Raw genomic sequence first — 20,730 nt, forward strand, 5'->3', positions numbered from 1 at the left:
TGTTTCCGGGTCCCTAGAGGACAGGCACTTGGTGCCACCTACAGCGGCCCTCGCTCAGCTCTCGCGAGCTTACGTTGTCCCGGAAGTAGCTGGGCGCCGTGATCGAGGGGCGCTGTTCGTACCGGGATGTGTGGGGATTGTGTGGAGAAGGAATATCCGAATCGGGTGAGCTGCAGGGCATGGGGTCTTCTCAGTTTCCCCTGGCCTAGAGTCCGGATATCTCCTACTCTGTAGATGGGGAAGGAAGGGCTGCCTGAGCTATGAGCGTAGAAATAGACTCGCTCTGACCCCCGGGAGGAAGGATGGTCGGCCCCGGTGGGCTGACGTATATATGTTTTGGCCCTTGACCTTTACCCTGGCGGTACCCATCAGGCATAGTCCCGCTTCTGGAGCCAGCTGAGGGCCTGCGTAGGTAGAGCGGGTCCTTTATCGTCTGATTAAAGTTTCTGCGGTATTCTCTGTCCTGTTCCACAATCACTATATTGTTCCTTCCCAATCAGGCTTTTTGTAAATTATTAATTTTATTGGGGAATTGATCCAGATTTCCCAGCAGAGTTTTTCTTTAACTTTCTTTTTTCAATCAACAAAAATCCACCACTCCTTCTTAGTCTTTGAAAAAGAAAGAAAAACAAAAACCTTGTTGCAAACATGTATGGGCAAGCAAAATAAACCCCTTCATTGGTCACGTCCCCAAAATAGATGTCTCTGTCTGCCTTGAGTCCTTTCCCTACTTCTCTGGATAGCACAGGACCTCTAGATTCCAGATTGAACCCTATGGGTAGGCACTATGTAAATGCGTATTCTTATCCCTTCTGATGGAAAGTAATCTTGCTTTGTCTACCTCACAGGGTTATTGTAAGGAAAGTCCTTTGTCATCCCTAAAGCACTGTAGAAGTGTGAGCTATTAACGTCCAACGGTGATTGATAGAGAGACGGGGGATTGATGTTCAAGTCTAAATTCTACAAAAGTTACAGTTCTACAACATCTTGGATTTTTAGCAGGGATGCTAACTTCTTTAGTATTTTTTTCTTTTTTTCTTTCCTCTAATTTTTCTTCTATTATATAGGTTTTTTAAACTTAAAAAAAAAAGTTCTATAGGATTTTAAAAGGGGTGGGAAGAGTTAGAAGCATTTACAGACTTCACAACAACTGTCTTGTATATATCCCTTATTTTGTTTTATTACTAGGGTTCCTCCCATCTCAAAGATTTCATAGATCTTTTTTTATTTTGCTTTCCCCAAATATCCATCTTGCTTGTCTTAAAATCTTCATCCATACATATGATACAGAAAAACCATAGGAAAGGTTTATAGACGCGATTAAAGGTCATCCAAGCGCCTCTCATAGTATTTCATAATATCAAAGCCAGTTTTAAAGCATCAAGGCAGATTTTTTGTTTTTGTTTTTTGTTGTTGTTTTTGTATTTTTTATTACATATTTCATAGAATCACTCTTGGTTCTTTGGGAACAGTCCTGAAGCAGGAAGGGGGTTTGTTCTCTCCCCTCCCCACTCCCCCCTCTGTTTGACATAGAGCTACAGGTTTTCAATTTAGTCCCTAAATAGCTAAAGAAATGACAGATACAGATACTCAACGGCCACTATTTTTTTTTTTTTTTTGAGTTTGGGGTTAAGTGACTTGACCAGGGTCACACAGCTAGGAAGTGTTAAGTGTCTGAGATCAGATTTGAATTCGGATCCTCCTGAATTCAAGGCTGGTCCTCTTTCCACTGCGCCACCTAGCTGCCCCAACGGCCACTATTTTGGCCACAACCAGGGACCATGCCCAGCCTTGTCCAATGGCAAGTGTTCAGTAAAGTAAATGTTCAGCATTGTAATGCAATTCCAAAATGTTTTAATCCCTTTGATGTAAATATCTTCTATAGCAGTTTTGTGTAATTTTTTTGTGTTTTTTTTTTTTGTTTGTTTGTTTGTTTGTTTTGTTTTTTGGAAGAGATTTGATTGTAAGCCTGTTCTCTGTTTTGAGGAATCTTATGTTTGGACCAATTCTTAAATGTAGAGGAATATCTAAAAATATTTAATATAATATACTCTTTCTTAGTTTGGTTTCCTGGAGGTCTCTGGGAGCAGCCTTCCTTTCAGTTCAGTAATCACCACAAGTACAACCAGGTCATTAAAAGTCCAAATCCTTTATTATCTCTTTCAAAGTCTTGTCTCTTTTCCTCCCAGGTTAGCTTTCTTATAGTCCAGATCCTTTATTATCTCCTTCCTGGGGCTGGGCAGCTTTCTGGAGAGGCTTTCAGTCTGGCCTTGGTCTTAGTGGGGAAAAGTGCAGGAGTCCAGGCCAGCCACCAGGAAGATCGAATTGAATTTTTCCCCCAGTCTTTTGCCTTCTCTCCTTGCTGAGGGTCCTAATTTATATGCTCTACACTGAGTATACATCAATTATTATATAACTAGGAACCATTATTTGTTGTAGGATTAAATCAAGGCTAAACTAGATTTAACCATTGTCTCCTTGATTCCACTTAGTACCTTGTTTCAAGTTCTGGCCCATAACATTTAAGATCCTTTGTGGCCATAGGGCAAAGAATATCTAAATAAGGATTCAAAAAATTTAGGTTCTAATGTTATTTCTGCTATTAGTAAATATGAACTTAGATCTGTCTCATTATCAATCACCTGATATGTAAAATGGGATAGTTAGCACTATCTAGTCTTCTAGTTGTTATGAAAAACAGATGAGATAATTATAGGAAAATCCTATAATACATTTACATAGCATAAATATAAAATTTCTTGGGCTTTAGTTTTTCAACTATAAAATGAGAGTTTGGACTCTGATCCTTTGAACCTCCTGATGGATTAATATTTTGACTCCTTCACTGCCTGTGTGACCTTGTTCAAGTTATTTAACCTTTATGGACTTCAGTTTCCTGATCCTGATTCAGAAGAACTTCTAGCTTAAAAAAAATTTAATTTATAACCTTACGAACATGAGCAGAAGTCAACGAGATAGGCAAAGAGCTCACCTTTCCAGACATTTCATATTTCTATTCCTCAAGCACTCCATATTCCCACAGAACTGGTTTCTGTGCTGTGCCTTATTATACATGTTCTCCATTTTCCACTTCTGTAACTTTGTACAGGCTATTCCCCTACCTCCTACCTTCACCCCATGTTTGAAATATCCTATTTTCTCATCTCTTGAAGGTGAGAGATGGAATCACTAACAGCTTTCAAGATTCAGCTTGCTGAAAGGTTTTCCAAAAGCCTTTGCTGACTTGATTCCCCTCACCTCTTAGTTATTCTGTATCATTAATGTCTAGCTAGGGGCCTTAATGTAGGCATTTTATAAATGTTTATTTAATTGGATCCTTCATTTCTACAATTGTTTACTGAGCAAAATCCAACAGGGTATGTTCAGAGCACTGGTAGGTCCTAAGGAAGATAATAAAGTTTTAGATGGGACACAATTTCAAAGTTGGAAAGCCCCTCAGTACCTGTCATATAGTTCAACTCATATACTTGAAAAAGAGTCCTCTCTCCAGCAGATCTGACAAATAGTCATCCAGCTTTGATGAACTCTGCTTAAAAAAGAGAGAGAACCATTTCCTCCTTAAGCAGCCCATTACACTTTTGTATAATTCTGTTCCAAAGTTTTTCCTTTTGCTGAGCCAAACTGTTTCTTTGCAACTTTAATTAGTCAACCTGGGGTATACGAGGTGTCCAAGGAGGACTAGCATCTCTAGTGAAAGGGCTTGCCAAGCCTTTTCCAGGGCTACCTTTGATGTCCACCTGGTTCTCAATTCGCCTGTGGCTCCTAGAAAGTAGCACCCAACCCTCGGTAAACCCTCTCAGCAGACAGGCTAAACCAGATTGAGGGTAACTGATGGGTCACAAACCTATTGGTGAGTTTGCAAGTATTTATGCCAAGCATGTGAAGACTGATTTTTCTTGTGAAGCAGAATGGGTGGATGAGAACAGTTGTTCTCAGGGTAGCTAAAGGAAGTGCTTAGAATTTAGATATCAAACACACCAAGGTCATCCTGACTGTCCTGCCACTGGACTTTGATGATTCTGGAAAAAAGAGTGAGGCTGATGATTTTGTGGATAACTCTGCTTCACTTAAGACGTTACTCAGTGGTGTCATTGATCCTCTTTGAAAATGAAAGACAAATAACAACAGCAGGTAAAATCAATTTGATTTCTTTACTTCCAAATTCCACTCAGCAGCCACAGAGCAAGAGCAGTTAAATTAGATGCCACCATCTGAGATTATCAAAAAACAAAGATTCAAAAATAGAGAATGACAGAAAGTGAGGAGAGTAAGATATTCTAGATTGTGAAACATTATAGTGGCAAGCCATAGAGTTAGGCTGTAATGGAGGCAAGAAAGCAGACTAGCCGATTATAATATTAGGGCACCTAAGATCAAGAAATGGATATAGAGTTGGAGTGAGTGATAGAGAGGCTGGAGGCTATAGTGAGGGATTTTCAAGTACCAGATCTTGACAGCTGAGAAGCCTTTGAGTTTGACAAGGAGGTTACATAAGACTTGGAATAGCATAATTTCAACAGAGTAAAGAAGACAGATTGAAGGTAAAAGAAGGCATTCATATTGAGGAAATAGAGGCAGCAGATATAAATTACTTATATATAAGAGATGATTAGTATTCGAGGAAAGGAGGAAGGAAAGACAGTGGTTTAATGATGGGAATATGGAGTTATATCAAGGGAAAGTCTTATTTGGATAAAAGAGACCTAGTTGTATATGTAAAGGTCAAAGGGAAGGAATTAGTGGGGAGGGAGAGATTGAAAATGTTATCTAAGGGAGCAGCTAGGTGGCGCAGTGGATAGAGCACCAGCCTTGAATTCAGGAGGACCTGAGTTCAAATTTGGTCTCAGACACTTAACACTTCCTAGCAGTATGACCCTGGGCAAGTCACTTAACCCCAGCCTCGGGGGGAAAAAAAAGAAAAAGAAAAGAAAATGTTATCTAGGGAGGGGATAATGAGTTAGTCTCATTATAAATCTGGCATATGTAGGTAGCTGCTAATTCAGACTGCCAATATGTACAATATTTAGATGTTTCTCTTTTGGATATGTACAGATGTCTGGAGGTTTGTGGTGGTTGCATTTCATAGACAAGCAGCCAGTTGGCCTGAATTCAGTACAGATGGTGATGTGTTTACAATGAGTTCTTGAACAGAATCATGAACCAAATATGAGAATGGACAGTATTAATTTGCAAAACCCAATTTTTTTTCTGAACTCAAAAACCTTTCTTCCCTCAGAAATTAGTCTAATGAATTAGTTTGAAACACAACTGAATCTAATTTGTACTATTTTCTAAAACTATTGTATTAGTACATCATTTGAGACTAACAAAATCTTTTCCAAAGTAATCCAGAATTGAAACTAGGATGCCAATCATGTCCATTCTTTGGTTTAAACTATTCAGCGATGCAAGAATATTCATTAAAATCTCATTAATTTTAACTAGAGAAGTCAAACTTAAGTAGTAAAAAGTGATTTTACATATAAAAATATTTTAAATAGTTTTATTATTTTCATAATCTCCATATGCAGTAAGTTATATTAGGCTAACAATGTTTCTTCATTCAAACTATAGTCTAATAAAATTTCTTAAAATACCGATAAATGACTTTCAATACATAAGTACTCAAATATTTTGCTTAAAACTTATTATCAATCTGTATCCAGAAAGAGGACTGTAAGAACTGAATATGGATCTCAACAAAGTATTTTCACGTTTTTATTTGTTGTTTGCTTGCTTTTTGTTTTCTTTCTCATTTTGGTCTGACTTTTCTTATGCAACATGATAATTGTGGAAATAGGTATAGAAGAATTGCATATGTTTAACATATATTGGGTTACTTGCTGTCTAAGGGAAGAGGTGGGGGAAGATAAAAATTTGGAACACAAGGTTTTGCAAGGTGAATATTGAAAACTGCATATATTTTGAAAAGTTAAAAAAAATAAAAAAAGATTATCTTCTAAAATTTTCTTAACCAAATAAATTCAGTACAGTTCCTTTCAGAATTACCATAAATTCCTGAAATTAATTTTTCTGTAATATATTGTGAATTGTGTCACTTCTTATCACAACATTCTTTCTGGGTCAGGAGTGAAGGATAGGCATTCCTCACAGCAAATGTACATATTTTTTCAATTCAAATACAACTTAACTACATTTCCCAAGTGTACTTATTAACATAATTGAAATTTATTTTTAAACCTTATTAATGTGTTTCTGCTAATATTTTGAAACTATTGTTGTAGTAGGCTACATATTATTGTGGAATTGATGTTTTCTTTTTTCCTCCCAGTATAAAGAAACCCTGTAATTCTGTATATTTAAATCCACATTCTCAAAAGTCTGATGATTGCAGCTATTCATCATATGGAGGACTCATTGACAAAGGTCCCTTGTAGCTTATCTTCACTGTTTTCAGTGATTTGGAGCTCAAAAGCCAACTCTGGAATCTGTATGGTACATTTATATTCAGCTATTCCAAACACTTGGTTTTTTTAATAACACAAAAGTTAGATTGTATATCTTTTCTTCCATTATGCCGGTTCCTGAAGCTTGCATTTTATAAAGAGATCCATTTTGTGGTAAGATCACAGATACCTTTACAGTGGCAACTGTGAGAAAATAGCATTTTTGTATTGGAAATAGCATTGAACTAGGAATAAGACAGTTACAGGAGTGGTTTGTTTACTTGGTAACCATATGACTGTTATTTAACTTTCTCATCTGTAAAATCTTTCCCAGAATTGTTGTGAGACTTAAAAAAATATACATACAAGTATAAACTGTAGAGTACTGTACAGATTATACTTCAAAAGATCTATGATTTCATTGGTTTCACTTATGTGAAAAGAGATCTTTTTCATAATTCTTTTCACCAAAAGAAAAAAAAAATCACCTGCTGATGAGCTTTTTCAAATTTAGCTACATCTTGGCTTATAGAACTTACCAGAAAATGTTCACTATTATTACAGTAATACTCATTTTAAACAAAAGTATTCTAGTTTTGCTAATTTCTCTTTGTACTAGTTCATACAGGTTTTTCATGTATTTCTGAAATCTTTTCATTTTTTTTAAAGCACAATATTACTCGATCACATTGATTTGCCTCAATTTGTTTAGTCATTCCCCAAATGATGAGCATCCTTTTCAATTTTTTTCAAAAGAAAAAGTACTGCTATAAACTTTTTGTACATATATATCCTTTTCATTTGATCTCTTTCAAGCAAGCAAACCACAAAAAAAGATGAAAATACTATATTGTGATCCATATTCAGTCTCCTCAGTCATCTTTCTGGATGCAGATGGCTCTGTCCATCATAAGTCTATTGGAACTGACTAATAATACTGATGTTTAAGAATTATTTGTTTCATCTGTCCATAGAGGAATGTAAAAAATTAAGATTTTTAAAGTTTATTATGTTTCTCAAAAAAAAAAAAAAAAAAAGAACCTACTAGAACTTGGGTTCCACAGGCATATTTTTTTTTATTATTAGTTTTTTATTTACAAGATATATGCATGGATAATTTTATAGCACTGACAATTGCCAAGCCTTTTGTTTCCCTCCTTCCCCTCACTCCCCCTCCCCCAGATGGCAGGTTGACCAATGCATGTTACATATGTTAAAGTATAAATTAAATACAATATATGTATACATGTCCAACAGTCATTTTGCTGTACAAAAAGAATCGGCTTTGAAATAGTGTACAATTCCTGTGAAGGAAATTAAAAATGCAGGTGGACAAAAATAGGGGTATTGGGAATTCTATGTAGTGGTTCATAGTCATCTCCCAGAGTTCTTTCGCTGGGTGTATACCACAATTTATTCAGCCATTCTCCAATTGATGAGCATCCACTCAGTTTCCAGTTCCTGCCACAGGCATATTTTTAACAGAATGCAGGGCTATGTCTAATCTGAGAAGTCATGAATCTTATTTCTTATAAATGTAACATAATTATATTTTAATTTGAGGGATATATTATATAATTTGAGGGATAGCTAGGTGGCATAGTAGATAAGAATATCAGCTTGGAATCAGGAAAACATCTTTCACTGAGTTCAAATCTAACCTTAGACCACATACTACCTCTATGACCCTGGCAAGTCATTTCATCCTGTTTGCCTCGGTTACCTCATCTGTAAAATGAACTGGAGAAGGAAATGGCAGATTACTTAAGTATTTTTGCCAAAAAAAAAAAAAAAAGCAAACCAAAAAAACCCCAAAACCCAAATGAGGTCGCAAAGAATTGGACATGACTGAATAACAAAAATTCTTGTAGGGTATCAACTTGTATATAGTTTTTTGATCATTTTTATAGACTCCAAAGTAGAAGGGACCTTAGATATGCTCTGGTTTACAAATCCTAATTTCTCTGTTGTAGGAACAAACCCAGAAGAGGCTATGACTTTTTTCTGATATTACACAGCTAGTGGCAAAATTGGAACTAGTTTCTAGCACTCTAACACTCGTGTTTTTTCCACTGGACCATGCTGTTTTTATGAAGCATTACTACAAATAATGTTATAAAGATCAAACAAACTTTCTTCTGTTTTGTATTTGTATCCTATTTCATGGATTATAATCTTGTTATCTTTCCCCTACAAATCATCAGCTACAGTTGGAAACGTTTTTTGGTCCATGAATCATATTTGGCTGAATTATGATTATATTAAGAACTAAGAGGAATTACTCTAAAGTTCAGCTGAATACCATACAAATACAATTAGAAGGCATGGCAGAGTGGGTAATACCCTGGATTTGAGTCAGGGAAGACCAGGCTTTGGATACTATATCAGACTTAGACACAGCCATATGACCACTTCACCTCGAACAGCCTCAATTTCCCTATCTCTAAAGTCACTAACAAGCATTTATTACTCATCTCTTGGGTATCAAAAACTGTACTACACAATTGGAATATTACTAAACAAACTGCCACCCCTATTCTTAAGGAACTTGCATTTTATTGGGGAAGATATGTATAAGGGGTAACAGGAATGAGGAAGAGTTTTATGTAGAAAGAGGTGTTTAAATTGCTTCTTGAAGAAATAAAAGGAATCTAAGGAAAAAAAGATTCTAAAAGGGAATAATATTATCTAACTCACATAGTTGTAAGGATCATATGAGCCAATGTGTGTAAAACACTCTGCAAATCTTAAAGAATCACATACATTCCCTGCCTATTACTACCACCAATTTTACCATAGTTCCAAATTGTTCTCCAGAACAATTGGACTCCTTTACCCCTTATTAGAAGTTCATTAGTGTCCTGGTTTTCCCAAATCCCCTCCAACATTTTCCTTTTTTGTCATATCAGCCAATCAGATAGGTGTGAAGTAGTAGTTGTTTTAATTTGTATTTCTCTAACCAAGTGATTTGTAGCATTGTTTCATATGAGTAAAGATGACTTTGATTTCTTTATCTGAAAACTGAATATTTTTATTCTTTGACCATCTATTTATTGAGGAATGACTTGTATTTTAATAATTTGACTGTTTATATATTTGGGAAAGAAGTCCTTTATCATAGATACTTGTTGTGAAGTTTTCCCTTGATTTTATGCATTTCCTTTTCATTTTTGGTTGCATTGGTTTTGTTTGTGTAAAGTTTTTAATTTTATATATAATCAAAATTATTTTACATTTCTAAATGCTCTCTATATTTTCTTTGGTCCTAAATTCTTCCTTTATCCAAAAATAAACTATTCCATGCTGTGTAAATCATGTACCTATTTTGATCTTGTAGAGTGTAAGAAAATGAATTTTTATTCTGAAAGCTTGGATTTTTATCATATACTAGATTACTATGAGCACTTACTATAATGTATTGTGTATCTAGTCTGTCCAGTGATCTACCACTTTATTTCTTAGCCAATACCAGATTGTTTTGATGATTACCACTATATAATACAATTTGAGATATGATATGACTTTCACATCATTTTTTACTGATTGTCTTAATATCCTTGATCTTTTGTTCTTCCAGATAAATTTTGTAAAAAATTCTGTAAAAAATTTTTGTTAATTTGATTGTGTGGTACTGAATAAATAGATTTAGATTTATCTGTATTCGTTAATATTTTTCCAATTGTTTAGATGTGACTTCATTTGTGTGAGAAGTGTTTTGTAGTTGTCTTCATATAATTCCTGGGTTTATTTTGGCAGATTGACTCCCAAGTATTTTATGTAACCTAGTTTAAATGGAAGTTGTTTTTCTGTGTCTTCTTGTTAGACTTCAGGAATATATAGAAATGATGATGATTTATGTGGATTTATTTTGTATCTTGCAACTTTGCTAAAGTTTTTAATTATTTCAAGTATTTTTTTAGTTAATTCTTTAGAATTGGCTCCATTAATATTATAGAGTATTAAATGTGTGTTTCATTTTTAGTGACTTTTTTTTTTTTTTTAAGCTTATACTATCAAGGATTCAGGACAGGAAAGGCCCTTAGAGATCAATATTCCAATCCCCTCATTTTTCAGTGAGACTCAGAAAGGTTATATTATTAAGGTCACACAGGCAATATAGTATGATATTTGATCTGTGGCAAGATATAATTGGTATTCTCTCACTGCATCTTTTAGCCACTTGGAAGGCTAATCATCTGAACTCCAATTTGATAAAGAGGGTCTTGGATCTTTTTGGAATGTTGTACTTTCTTCAAAAGAGCAAATTTGAGTCATGGGTTTTTCTGAAAGTTTTGTCTCCATGTTCATCGAAATTTTTCATTAGTAATTTTGTAGTGAAAATGTTTTAGTCTTATTTAAAATATTATATCTAAATGCGATAATACTGTGGATTTAAAAGACTATATTCTTGTTTTAATTTTTTTTTTTTAGGGTAACACCTGCCTGGAGAATGGGTCTTTTTTGCTGAACTACATAGGCTGTGCAATGTGCAATAAACGGGACTTTATGCTGATTGCAAACAAATCCATGAAAGAGGAAGATGGAGAAGAAATAGTTACCTATGATCGTAAGCAGGCTTTGTGTTTCTTGATTAGTGGACTATTTGTTGTTTAATTTAACTGATAAGTAAATAGGACTTTAGGTTTAAATTTTTGTGTTGTGTGAAGTGCTTTGTTAACTTTTTAATCTTTTTAAGAAAAAATACACTAAAAGCTCAATAGTGAAAAAAACACAGGAACAAAACTTCATTTGAGTTCTGACTGACCAGCTGCATGTCATTGAACTTCTATGAATCTCAGTTTCTCACCTATAAAATACTGTTTGCCTCCAGGATTGTTGTAAGGAAAGCACTCTGAAAACTGTAGAGAACTATCTAAATGTGAGCTGCTATTATTATTTAATAGACTATAAGCTCATTGACAGTAAGGATTGTTTCTTTTCTTTTTTTTTTTTTTTTAATGTCCAACCTGTAGCACAGTGCCTGAGATATAGTAGGTACTTTAATAAATATTTGTTGATTGATTGATTCTACATGAGAGGATTTCCCAGATCATTGAAATCTTCACAAACCTAAGACAGATGAGATATTTGCCGGTAGAGTCAAAATTGAGGGGACAGAAAGCATAAAATTTTCATTTACTGTCTTAAGCACATTTTGCTCTTAGAATAGAAGGGCATTATTTTATTTTATTGATTGATTGATTTTGACTCATAATTTATTTATTTTCTTCTGACCTTAGTTACAGATTAGCTGGTAATGGTGCTATATTGTTGTATTTACTGCTCCAGGTTGCTGTGCTTTTTGAATTCTTATTAATTCCTTTTAAGTTTTTCTGTTATCTTCCTTTTCTTGAACTGTCAATGCACCTGCTTGTAGTAGGATCTCATTATCCTCAACTGATCTGACCAAAATTTTTTTTCAATATTTTAATAGTTTTTATTTACTAGATATATGCATGGGTAATTTTACAACATTGACAATTGCCAAGCCTTTTGTTCTAATTTTTCCCCTGCTTCCCCCCCCAAGATGGCAGGTTGACCAATTCATGTTACATATGTTAAAGAATAAATTAAATACAATATATGTATACATGTTCAAACAGTGGTTTTGCTGTACAAAAAGAATCGGACTTTGAAATAGTGTACAATTAGCTTGTGAAGGAAATCCAAAATGCAAGTGGACAAAATTAGAGGGATTGGGAATTCTATGTAGTGATTCATAGTCATTTCCCAGAGTTGTTTTGCTGGGTGTAGCTGGTTCAGTTCATTACTGCTCTATTGGAACTGATTTGGTTCATCTCATTGTTGAAAATGGCCACATCCATCAGAATTGATCATCATATAGTATTGTTGTTGAATTATACAATGATCTCCTGATCCTACTCATTTCACTCAGCATCAGTTCATGTAAATCTCTCCAGGCCTTTCTGAAATCATCCTGTTGGTCATTTCTTACAGAACAATAATATTCCATAATATTCATATACCATGGGAAACCAAATTTTAAAGAAAACCAAATAACTTCACTTATTAAAATTATGTATAAAGTGAAAAAAAAATCTCAAAATGAGGGTCATAGGATCTCTCATCTCAGTCAAGTATATGAATTTACCACATGAATTTCAGGATAATCCTTTTACTTACTGAAGCCTTTTTGGGAGGCTAATTTCCAGCTTCTTTATCCTAGAATCAGATAATTGGAATAAGTGGGATATTCTCTCAATAAAGAATTTGGGGGTGAAGAGGGATGGATAGCATCCCTTTAAAATAGAACCAGGCAATATTGATAAGGCAGCACAATTTTAAAAAAAAACTTTCCTTTTCCTTTTTGTATCTTTTAAACTTTTTTTTAACCACTAAATTCACTTTAAATGTCTGAAGTAAATCTTATTTATCCACCCCTAATTCTGACTAGTCCTGATTAGTTCATCGCAGAGATTTAGTTACCTTACCTTTAGTTATCTTAGAGTTTAGTTACCCTCTTTTTGGAGGGATGGAAGAATTGTTATCACATAGTAGCCAGACATGAGTATTTTACTTTAAACTTAAATACATAATGGGAAAAGGGAAAAAAAAATTCCATGTACACAGAGAACATGATAGGATTCAGAACAGAAAAGAGGATTCAATATAAAAGAAATTTTCATTACAAGAAGGCCTATATAATAAATATTCACATCTGTGTCAACTTTTCTTTGCTTCCTTGTAGATTTTCTTTTATTTTCTGCTGTGTACTTTTTACTTTATCCCTATCCCTCTCACTGCCTTAAAGAAGGCTACAATTAAGCATGGAGATACAAACACATACACAGAAACACATATGTATACACATAGACATTTATCTCCATAGACATAAATGCACATATAAACTCATACCCATATTTTTAACATCACTCTGTGGTTAGTTCTACTTGTCATCTGCTTCTCTGAAGGTAGATAGTATCTTTCTTCATAAGTCCAAGTCTTGGGAGGGAGTGGAGGGAGGGAGGGGATAATTTGGAAAAATGAATTAAAAAAAAAATTAAAAAAAAAAAAGTCCAAGTCTTTCTAAATCAACCATCTTATCATTATTCCAACCTAAACACATCCTGTCTGAAAAATTGCTTATTTAATTCCTCTCCCCCCCCCATTTTCTGCATTCCTTCTATTCTTGGCTGAATAGGTTTTATTTATACAAGTAAATTTTAATTAAAAGTAATAAAATGCAAAATGGATAATTTTGAATACATTAAATTAAAAAGGTTTTGCATAAACAAAACCAATGTAGCCAAAATTAGAAGGGAAATAGAAAAATGGGTAAAAAAATTTTTTACAGCCAGTCTTTCTGATAAAGGACTCATTTCTAAAATATTAGAAAACTGACTCAAATTTATAAAAATGCAAACCATTCCCCTGTTGATAAATGGTCAAAGGATATGAACAATTTTCAGATGAAGAAATTAAAACCATTTCTAAAACTACGGAAAAAATGCTCAAAATTACTATTAATTAAATTGGAATTTTATATACTTTCAGGATACGATTTCAATTCTTTCGTTGTAAAATAGTATAATAATATGTATTTGTTTGTTTGTTTTTAATACATTGTACATGGCAACCAGAAGATTATATGATGATCAAGTCTGATGGATGTTGCTCTTTTCATCAATGAGATAATTCAAGCCAGTTTCAGTGATCTTGTGATGAAGAGAGCCATCTACATACAGAGAGAGGAATGTGGGAACTGAGTGTAGATTACAACATAGCATTTTCATTCTTTTTATTGTTATTTGCTTGCATTTTATTTTCTTTCTCATTTTTTTCCAGTTTGATTTGATTTTTCTTGTGCAGCAAGATAATTGTATAAATATTGTATGCATAAATTGGATTTAACATATTTTTACCATGCTTAACATATATTAGATTACTTGCTATCTAGGGAAGATGGTAGGGGGAAGGGGGAATTGGAACACAAAATTTTGCAAGGGTCAATGTTAAAAAATTATCCATGCATATGTTTTTAAAATAAAAAGCTTTAATAAAAACAAATAAATAAATGAAGGTAGATATAATAAAATTGCTTACATTTCACAAAATAATTAGAGCTAAGATTCTTTTAAAACAATTGCCATGTAAAGAGAAAAATACTACTATTCTAAGGTGAATGAAATGTGTCATTTTCCCCATTTGTCTTACAGATGTGTGTAAGAATTGTCATCACATAGTAGCCAGGCATGAGTATACATTCAGTGTCATGGATGAATACCAGGTAAATATCTTAAATCTTTGGAATTAAAAAAAAACAACTGTATAAAAACCTAGGCACAGTACTTAAAAGATTCTAATAACAAGAATCAGAGATTCACCAAATCTTAGGCAGCCTCAGAAAGTACATAGTCCCATACACTCCTGAGCAGAAATCTTCTCTGTTATCATCTCCAAATGTAATTGTTTACCTTTTACTTGAAGACCTAGAATACTAAAGAATTGATTATCTTCTGAAGCCTCCCATTATACTTTTGTACAACTCTGATTTGTAATTGTTTAAAATAGCTCTCTTCAGTTCCCATCTATTAGTCCTGTTTTAGACTTTTAGAACCAGGTAAAACCAGCCCAGTCCCTTTCCATCATGGCAGCCCTTTAGCTGCTTAAAAATTATTATGATGTCCACCTTGAGTTTACTCTTCTCCACACTTTTTTATGTTTAATCCTCTTAAAACTTCATTATAAGTCATAACAACATTCTGGTCTTCCTTCTCTTTGTGTTCTTTAACTTAACAATAAACTTTCTAACATATATATTACTATAAACAGATTAGAACAGGATTATAATCTCTCTCATTCTAAACATGATATTTATATTAATGCAAATAAGGACAAAATGACTTTTTTAGTTGCTATGTTTCATTGCTACCACAAGTTTTTAATTCCCTAAACCTCCAGGGTCCTTTTTTTAAATGGAATGTTTTAACCATTCCTCTTTCCCTTGATATGTCATTGATTTGTTTTTTACTTATATTGGATTTAACATTTACCCTTATTAAATTTCATTTTGTTATATTTTCCCCATTGCTCTAGCCTATTAAAATTTTTTGGTTTCCCAATCTTGTTATCCAACATGGCAGTTCTTCTCATCAGTATCATGTGTACAAATTTTATGTGCATGCTCTCTAAGCTTTCTTAATCTGGAGTCTGTGAATTTGGTTGGAAAAAAAATTGCATCTTTTATTTTCACTAATCTTGAACTGATATATGCTTTCTTTCAATTATTTAAAAATATTATTCTGAGGAATCCATAGTCTTTACCAGACTGATAATCCTGAGATTAAAAAAAAAAAAAAACATTTCTCCTTCCTACCTGCATTTTTATGTCTAATTGAAAGGAGAACTTTGGATGTAAATGAATCTGCACCAAACTATTCACACTGGAAAACCAAGTCAAAGCATATGGCCTAATGCTCATTAGCTAGGATTGCTGTCTTTGTGTTATATGTGAAAAATATTACATTAGGCCTGTTCATGTGACTGTTAACGTATTTTTTTTTTAATTTGTCTGGCTATCATGGACCAGTATTGTAGTTTTAGTATTGGCCTCTGCCATTACTGTATCTGCATGTTAAATCTGAAGTTGTGATAAAGAATCTACTCAAGAAGGTGCAACGCAGTCTTATTTCTAATAAAAGCAAGATAGAAAATTCCATAACCTGACATTTATAGCTGAATAAGCAAAAATCAGTGTCTTATTTTTGGAACAAGTGTTAGGCTTAAATTAGGTCCAGAAAAGCAGATTTGCTTTGCTTTTAACAAACAATACATGTGAAAACTTATAAAATCTATTTGCTTTGCTTTTAACAAACAATACATGTGAAAACTTATAAAATCTATCATTAGGAAGATTGTTCATTTCACTTTACAGGAAAGTTCTTCACAGATTCACTAAAGAGGTCTGCTAACTAGTGCTTACACTTACACCCTTAATATCTTCTTTACAGAATTAGAGTTTTGCAGTTTGAAGGGACTTCGGTTCCCATCTGATCCATCTTTACTCAAAAAAGAATTCCCTCTACCTTATACTCACCAATGATTGTCTTTCCTTTGCTGAAAGATCTCCCAGACTGGGGAACTTGATATTTTCAGAGTAGCCACTTTTACTTTTGAACAGCTATAATTGTTAGCAAGTTTTTTCTGACACCAAGCCTAAATTTGCCCTTCACTTCTTTTTCCTTTTTTCCTATCTACCTTGTGGTGCCAAACAGAACAGAGCTAATCTCTCTTCCTTGTGACTGCCCTTCAGATATGTGAAGATAGTTTGCATGTCACTAATGGATAGAATGCTATCTTTGAAGTCTAAGGACTTAGGTTCAAATCTTATCTCTATTACTTACCACCTGTGTGACCTTAGGAAAATCATTTAACCTTTCTAATCTATAAAATAAGCACTTCTAAAAATCTGTAAAGATGATCTCCAAGGTCTCTTCCAGTTTTAAAATTAAGACTCTATACCTCATTTTGTGTGCTGACTTATCGAAATTTGATTTTGGTGGTTTTTCAGCAGCATGTAATTTCAGTTTAATGATGGAAGGGCTCATATTTTTCTGATTATTACATCTGAACCACATCCCAGAATTTTTCCTCTGTCCATTATAATAGTTGCATTCTCCAAATTTCTTTTGCAATATCAGTATCATATAATTTATTCTTAATTATTTCATGTGCATTTTTTAAAAAACTGCTTATATGCTTCTTAAGGAGAAGAAGCACTTTTTTGTTTTATATTGCCTAGTAAACATTTATTGGTAGATTGATTCAGTGACACTGTTATCCACCCAGCCACTCATGTTTTCACACTTCCTATATCTGATCAAATGCCGGGTCCTGTTGATTCTGCTTCTACAATATATCTTCCATCTGTCATGATTAAAAAGAAACAGTTTGAGAGACAGTTTCTGGGTAATTTAATCATTTTATTAATAAACCCCAGCACTTTTATTAATAAAAGGATGGTCATTTAGCTTGGAGCCTTGGCTCAAGGCTTCTATGTTCTTTGGTTAACAATTAATGAGAGAAAGAATTTTACAGTGAGGGACTCAGAATGATATCATCTCACTCTTGGACTAAGAGACTATCTCTATATCTAGACTACCACCCTCTCTGGGCAGTCTGTTCAAAGAATTTATGCCCTATCCAAGCCTGAGCAGAACACAATGATGGCTCCACCTTGGTAGGGTCTTGAGCAAGAAGGCTAGTTCAATCTTATCAACAGCAATATCTTTCAAGAAACAGAGCTTTTTAAAATCAGGACTTTAGGGAAAGGATCTCCCCAACTCATTGGTTATTTGTAATCATTTCTCTCACATGAGTACCTTTGTTTCTGTTCCTTCTGACATCACTCTATTTAAAGACCTCTTATCTGGACTGTTTTAATAACTTCATGACCAGTTGTCCATTGTCAGATATACCTTTCTATACCATTTCTTTATACCATTAACAGATTCATCTTTCTTATATACACAACCAGTAGTGTCCATCCTGTGTCCAAAACCCTTCAGGAGACTCTTCCTAAAGAAAGTTCATTCTCAGCTTCAAATTAAAGGCCCTTCATAGTCTGACTCCAAGCTACCTATCTAGCTTTTCTTCTTCATGCTCCTACATGCTTTAGCCAAACTAGATTATTCAGTGTTTTACGTGTCTAGAGTTTTCTGCCCTTGTTTATTCTATTCCTTAGGATACTTAGAATGTCTTTCACTCCTCCTGTCTCTCCCTTTTGAAATCCAGCCCATCCTGTAAATCATCTCATATATTACATCCTTTATAAAATGTTCTTTGTTCTCGCACTTTAATCAACAAGTATTCACCTTCTGACTTTCCTGGTTTCCTTCAAGTTTCAATTAAAATTCTACCTTCTGCAAAAAGCCTTTTCTGGTTTCCTTTAATGTTAGTGCCTTCCTTCTAAGATCACTTCCAGTTTATCTTAAATATAACTTATTTATGTACTTAGTTGTTAACATTTTATCTCTCTTATTAGATTATGAGCCCCTTGTGGGCAAAGATTATTTTTGCTTTTCCTTGTATCCCCAAAATTAGCACAGTGCTTGGCACATAGTAACTACTTAATAAATACTTCTTGGCTTGACTTTGCTTTGTATCTCTTTTTACACACTCTTTTCTACATGTTTATAAGTTGTATTGAAAAAACAAAAGGTCCTGAATTCAAAGGTAGATTCTCACTCTCCACTCAACCCTTTGCCACATCCTTGGTCACTTATATGTAACTTGTTGAGGCCAACTCAAACCTCAAACTGTTTACTTTATATGAAAAGCTCTGAAGATACAAAGTGGCATAAAATTAAGGTAGTACTGATGTTTTTGGAAGAAACTTAAATAGAAAGCATGTTTATGCCATTATGCAGGTAAAAACTCTTACAAAACAGAATCAAAGCTATAATATGAGCCTTGAGTTTTCCAAGAGTAAATATGCACTTTGTCTTGTTCTAGGAATATACCATGCTGTGTCTCTTATGTGGCAAAGCAGAAGATTCCATCAGTGTCCTCCCTGATGACCCCCGACAGATGGCTCCACTGTTTTGAACATGGACAACTATTTCACCTAATAGTTTCACATTTTATTTTCAGTTCAAATGGTTCACTTTTTTCAAAGTTCAGAAGTGGCTATTAAAAAAATGTTCCAAGGAGGTGTTCCTCCCTAGAGCTGAATCCCTGACCGAGCCTCCTGTTGACATCACTGGAGTCAGAATGGTACTAGTAGCTGCATGTCTCTGGGAGAAATAAAATGACTTAAATTGCCCAAACGTGTATCTTTTGAGGAGGAATTAAATGTCTCTCTTTTTGTAATGGAATAAAAACTGGCCTGAAAATCAGAAAACATGTTATAGGCCTATTCACTGTGTACTATTTGGGAACTTGAGTCACTTTTCCAAGCCTCCGGTTTCTCATCTGTAAAACAGAAATGATAACTCTTGTTCTACCTATCTTATAGGATTATGCAGATTGCTATGAAATTATGTATGTGATTATACTTTAAAAACTATAAAAGCATTCTACAGATATTGGATTTGGAATCAAGAGTCCTGGGCCTGTACTTTCTGTATGACCATGGACAAGTTAGTTAATCTCTAGGCCCCAATTTTCCCATCTGTAAAATAAAGTCCTTGCTAAATCTTTAATCATATGATCTTTTGTACATTTTTTAAAAAACTTACATATGTGAAAGACTTGGTAATACCAAACCATACCTTTTAATATTTAAAAGTGATGAAAATTCTAAACTGTTAATACCAGGGAGAGGACTTTCCATTGTTTTCATTTCAGCAATCAAGTCTTTGGTGAGTTTGGGAAATTTAAAATACCAGTGATTGCACTCATGGAAATCCTGTAACTAAATAGTAACAAGCTGTTGTTTTATTCTTGGAAAATGTTTGCACTTTGCTACATACCTATATCTGACCCCAGTATAGCAGCCATTTGATAACATTCATCCTCAGCAGCAGAGAAAATTCTCCATTAAAAATCTAGCAAGACTTTTTTTTTTAAACTTGGTAAATCAAAACCAGTCCTATTGACTGTTTAGAATTTTCTGCCAAGCCCAAATTAGTCATTCAGGGCTTAGGAGGAAGATGTTCTTCATTTCAGCTTTATCTTTATAAAGTATTTTTGTTCTGGATTATATTTATTTTTTAAATTGAAGCATAAGCTCCTGTTATGTTTCTCTAATATCAAGTCAATCATGATATGGTGTTTCAGTCTTCTTGTTATGTGCTTCTAAAGTAATACAAAATGCACTTTTATCAAGTTAGAACAGATTTTCGTATTATTATTATTTTAACATTATTCAGTGCAATAGGTCTGATAGAAAACCTCTTGAACCAAGCTTTTTTAATGGAAACTTGTTATAGTGAAAAGAACATTGAAATCAAATCCAGAGACCTGTATTCAAGTCTTGGCTCCATCCCTTAGTAATTTTGTGGCCTTAGGCAAATCACATATTTTCTGAACCTCATTTTTTCACCTCTTGCAAATGAGGAAATTATGCTAAATTATCTCTAAGATTTCTTATATCTCTAAATATTCTGTAATCTGCTTTGTCTTCTACCAAGGTGAAAGGGATAATCAAGGTAAAATCTCTGGATTATTTTGTTTTGGGGACTGAAAAATGAAAGGAAAGGAAATAAATTGGCAACTCCTAGTCTTGGGGGTTCAAATGCATTTCAATATGCTTTTTTTTTTTTTTTTTTTAGTGATAAAGTAGAATTGGGCATTGGAGCTTATTTCAGATTCACTCCAATTCTCAGTCATGCTTTGTGAA

At 33.9% G+C, this 20,730-nt stretch overlaps 1 protein-coding gene across 1 annotated transcript; it reads left to right on the forward strand.

Annotated features, from left to right (window-relative positions):
* Positions 1–51: 51 nt before the first annotated feature.
* Positions 52–19,591, forward strand: CHURC1 (churchill domain containing 1). Its single transcript, XM_074290393.1, has 4 exons — positions 52–165; positions 10,860–10,995; positions 14,606–14,676; positions 18,903–19,591. Exons 1-4 carry the CDS (start codon positions 127–129, stop codon positions 18,993–18,995), a joined length of 339 nt encoding a protein of 112 aa, XP_074146494.1. The 5' UTR covers positions 52–126; the 3' UTR covers positions 18,996–19,591.
* The last annotated feature ends 1,139 nt before the right edge of the window (positions 19,592–20,730 follow it).

This window comes from Sminthopsis crassicaudata, chromosome 2 (assembly GCF_048593235.1).
Source record: "Sminthopsis crassicaudata isolate SCR6 chromosome 2, ASM4859323v1, whole genome shotgun sequence".
NCBI lineage: Eukaryota > Metazoa > Chordata > Mammalia > Dasyuromorphia > Dasyuridae > Sminthopsis > Sminthopsis crassicaudata.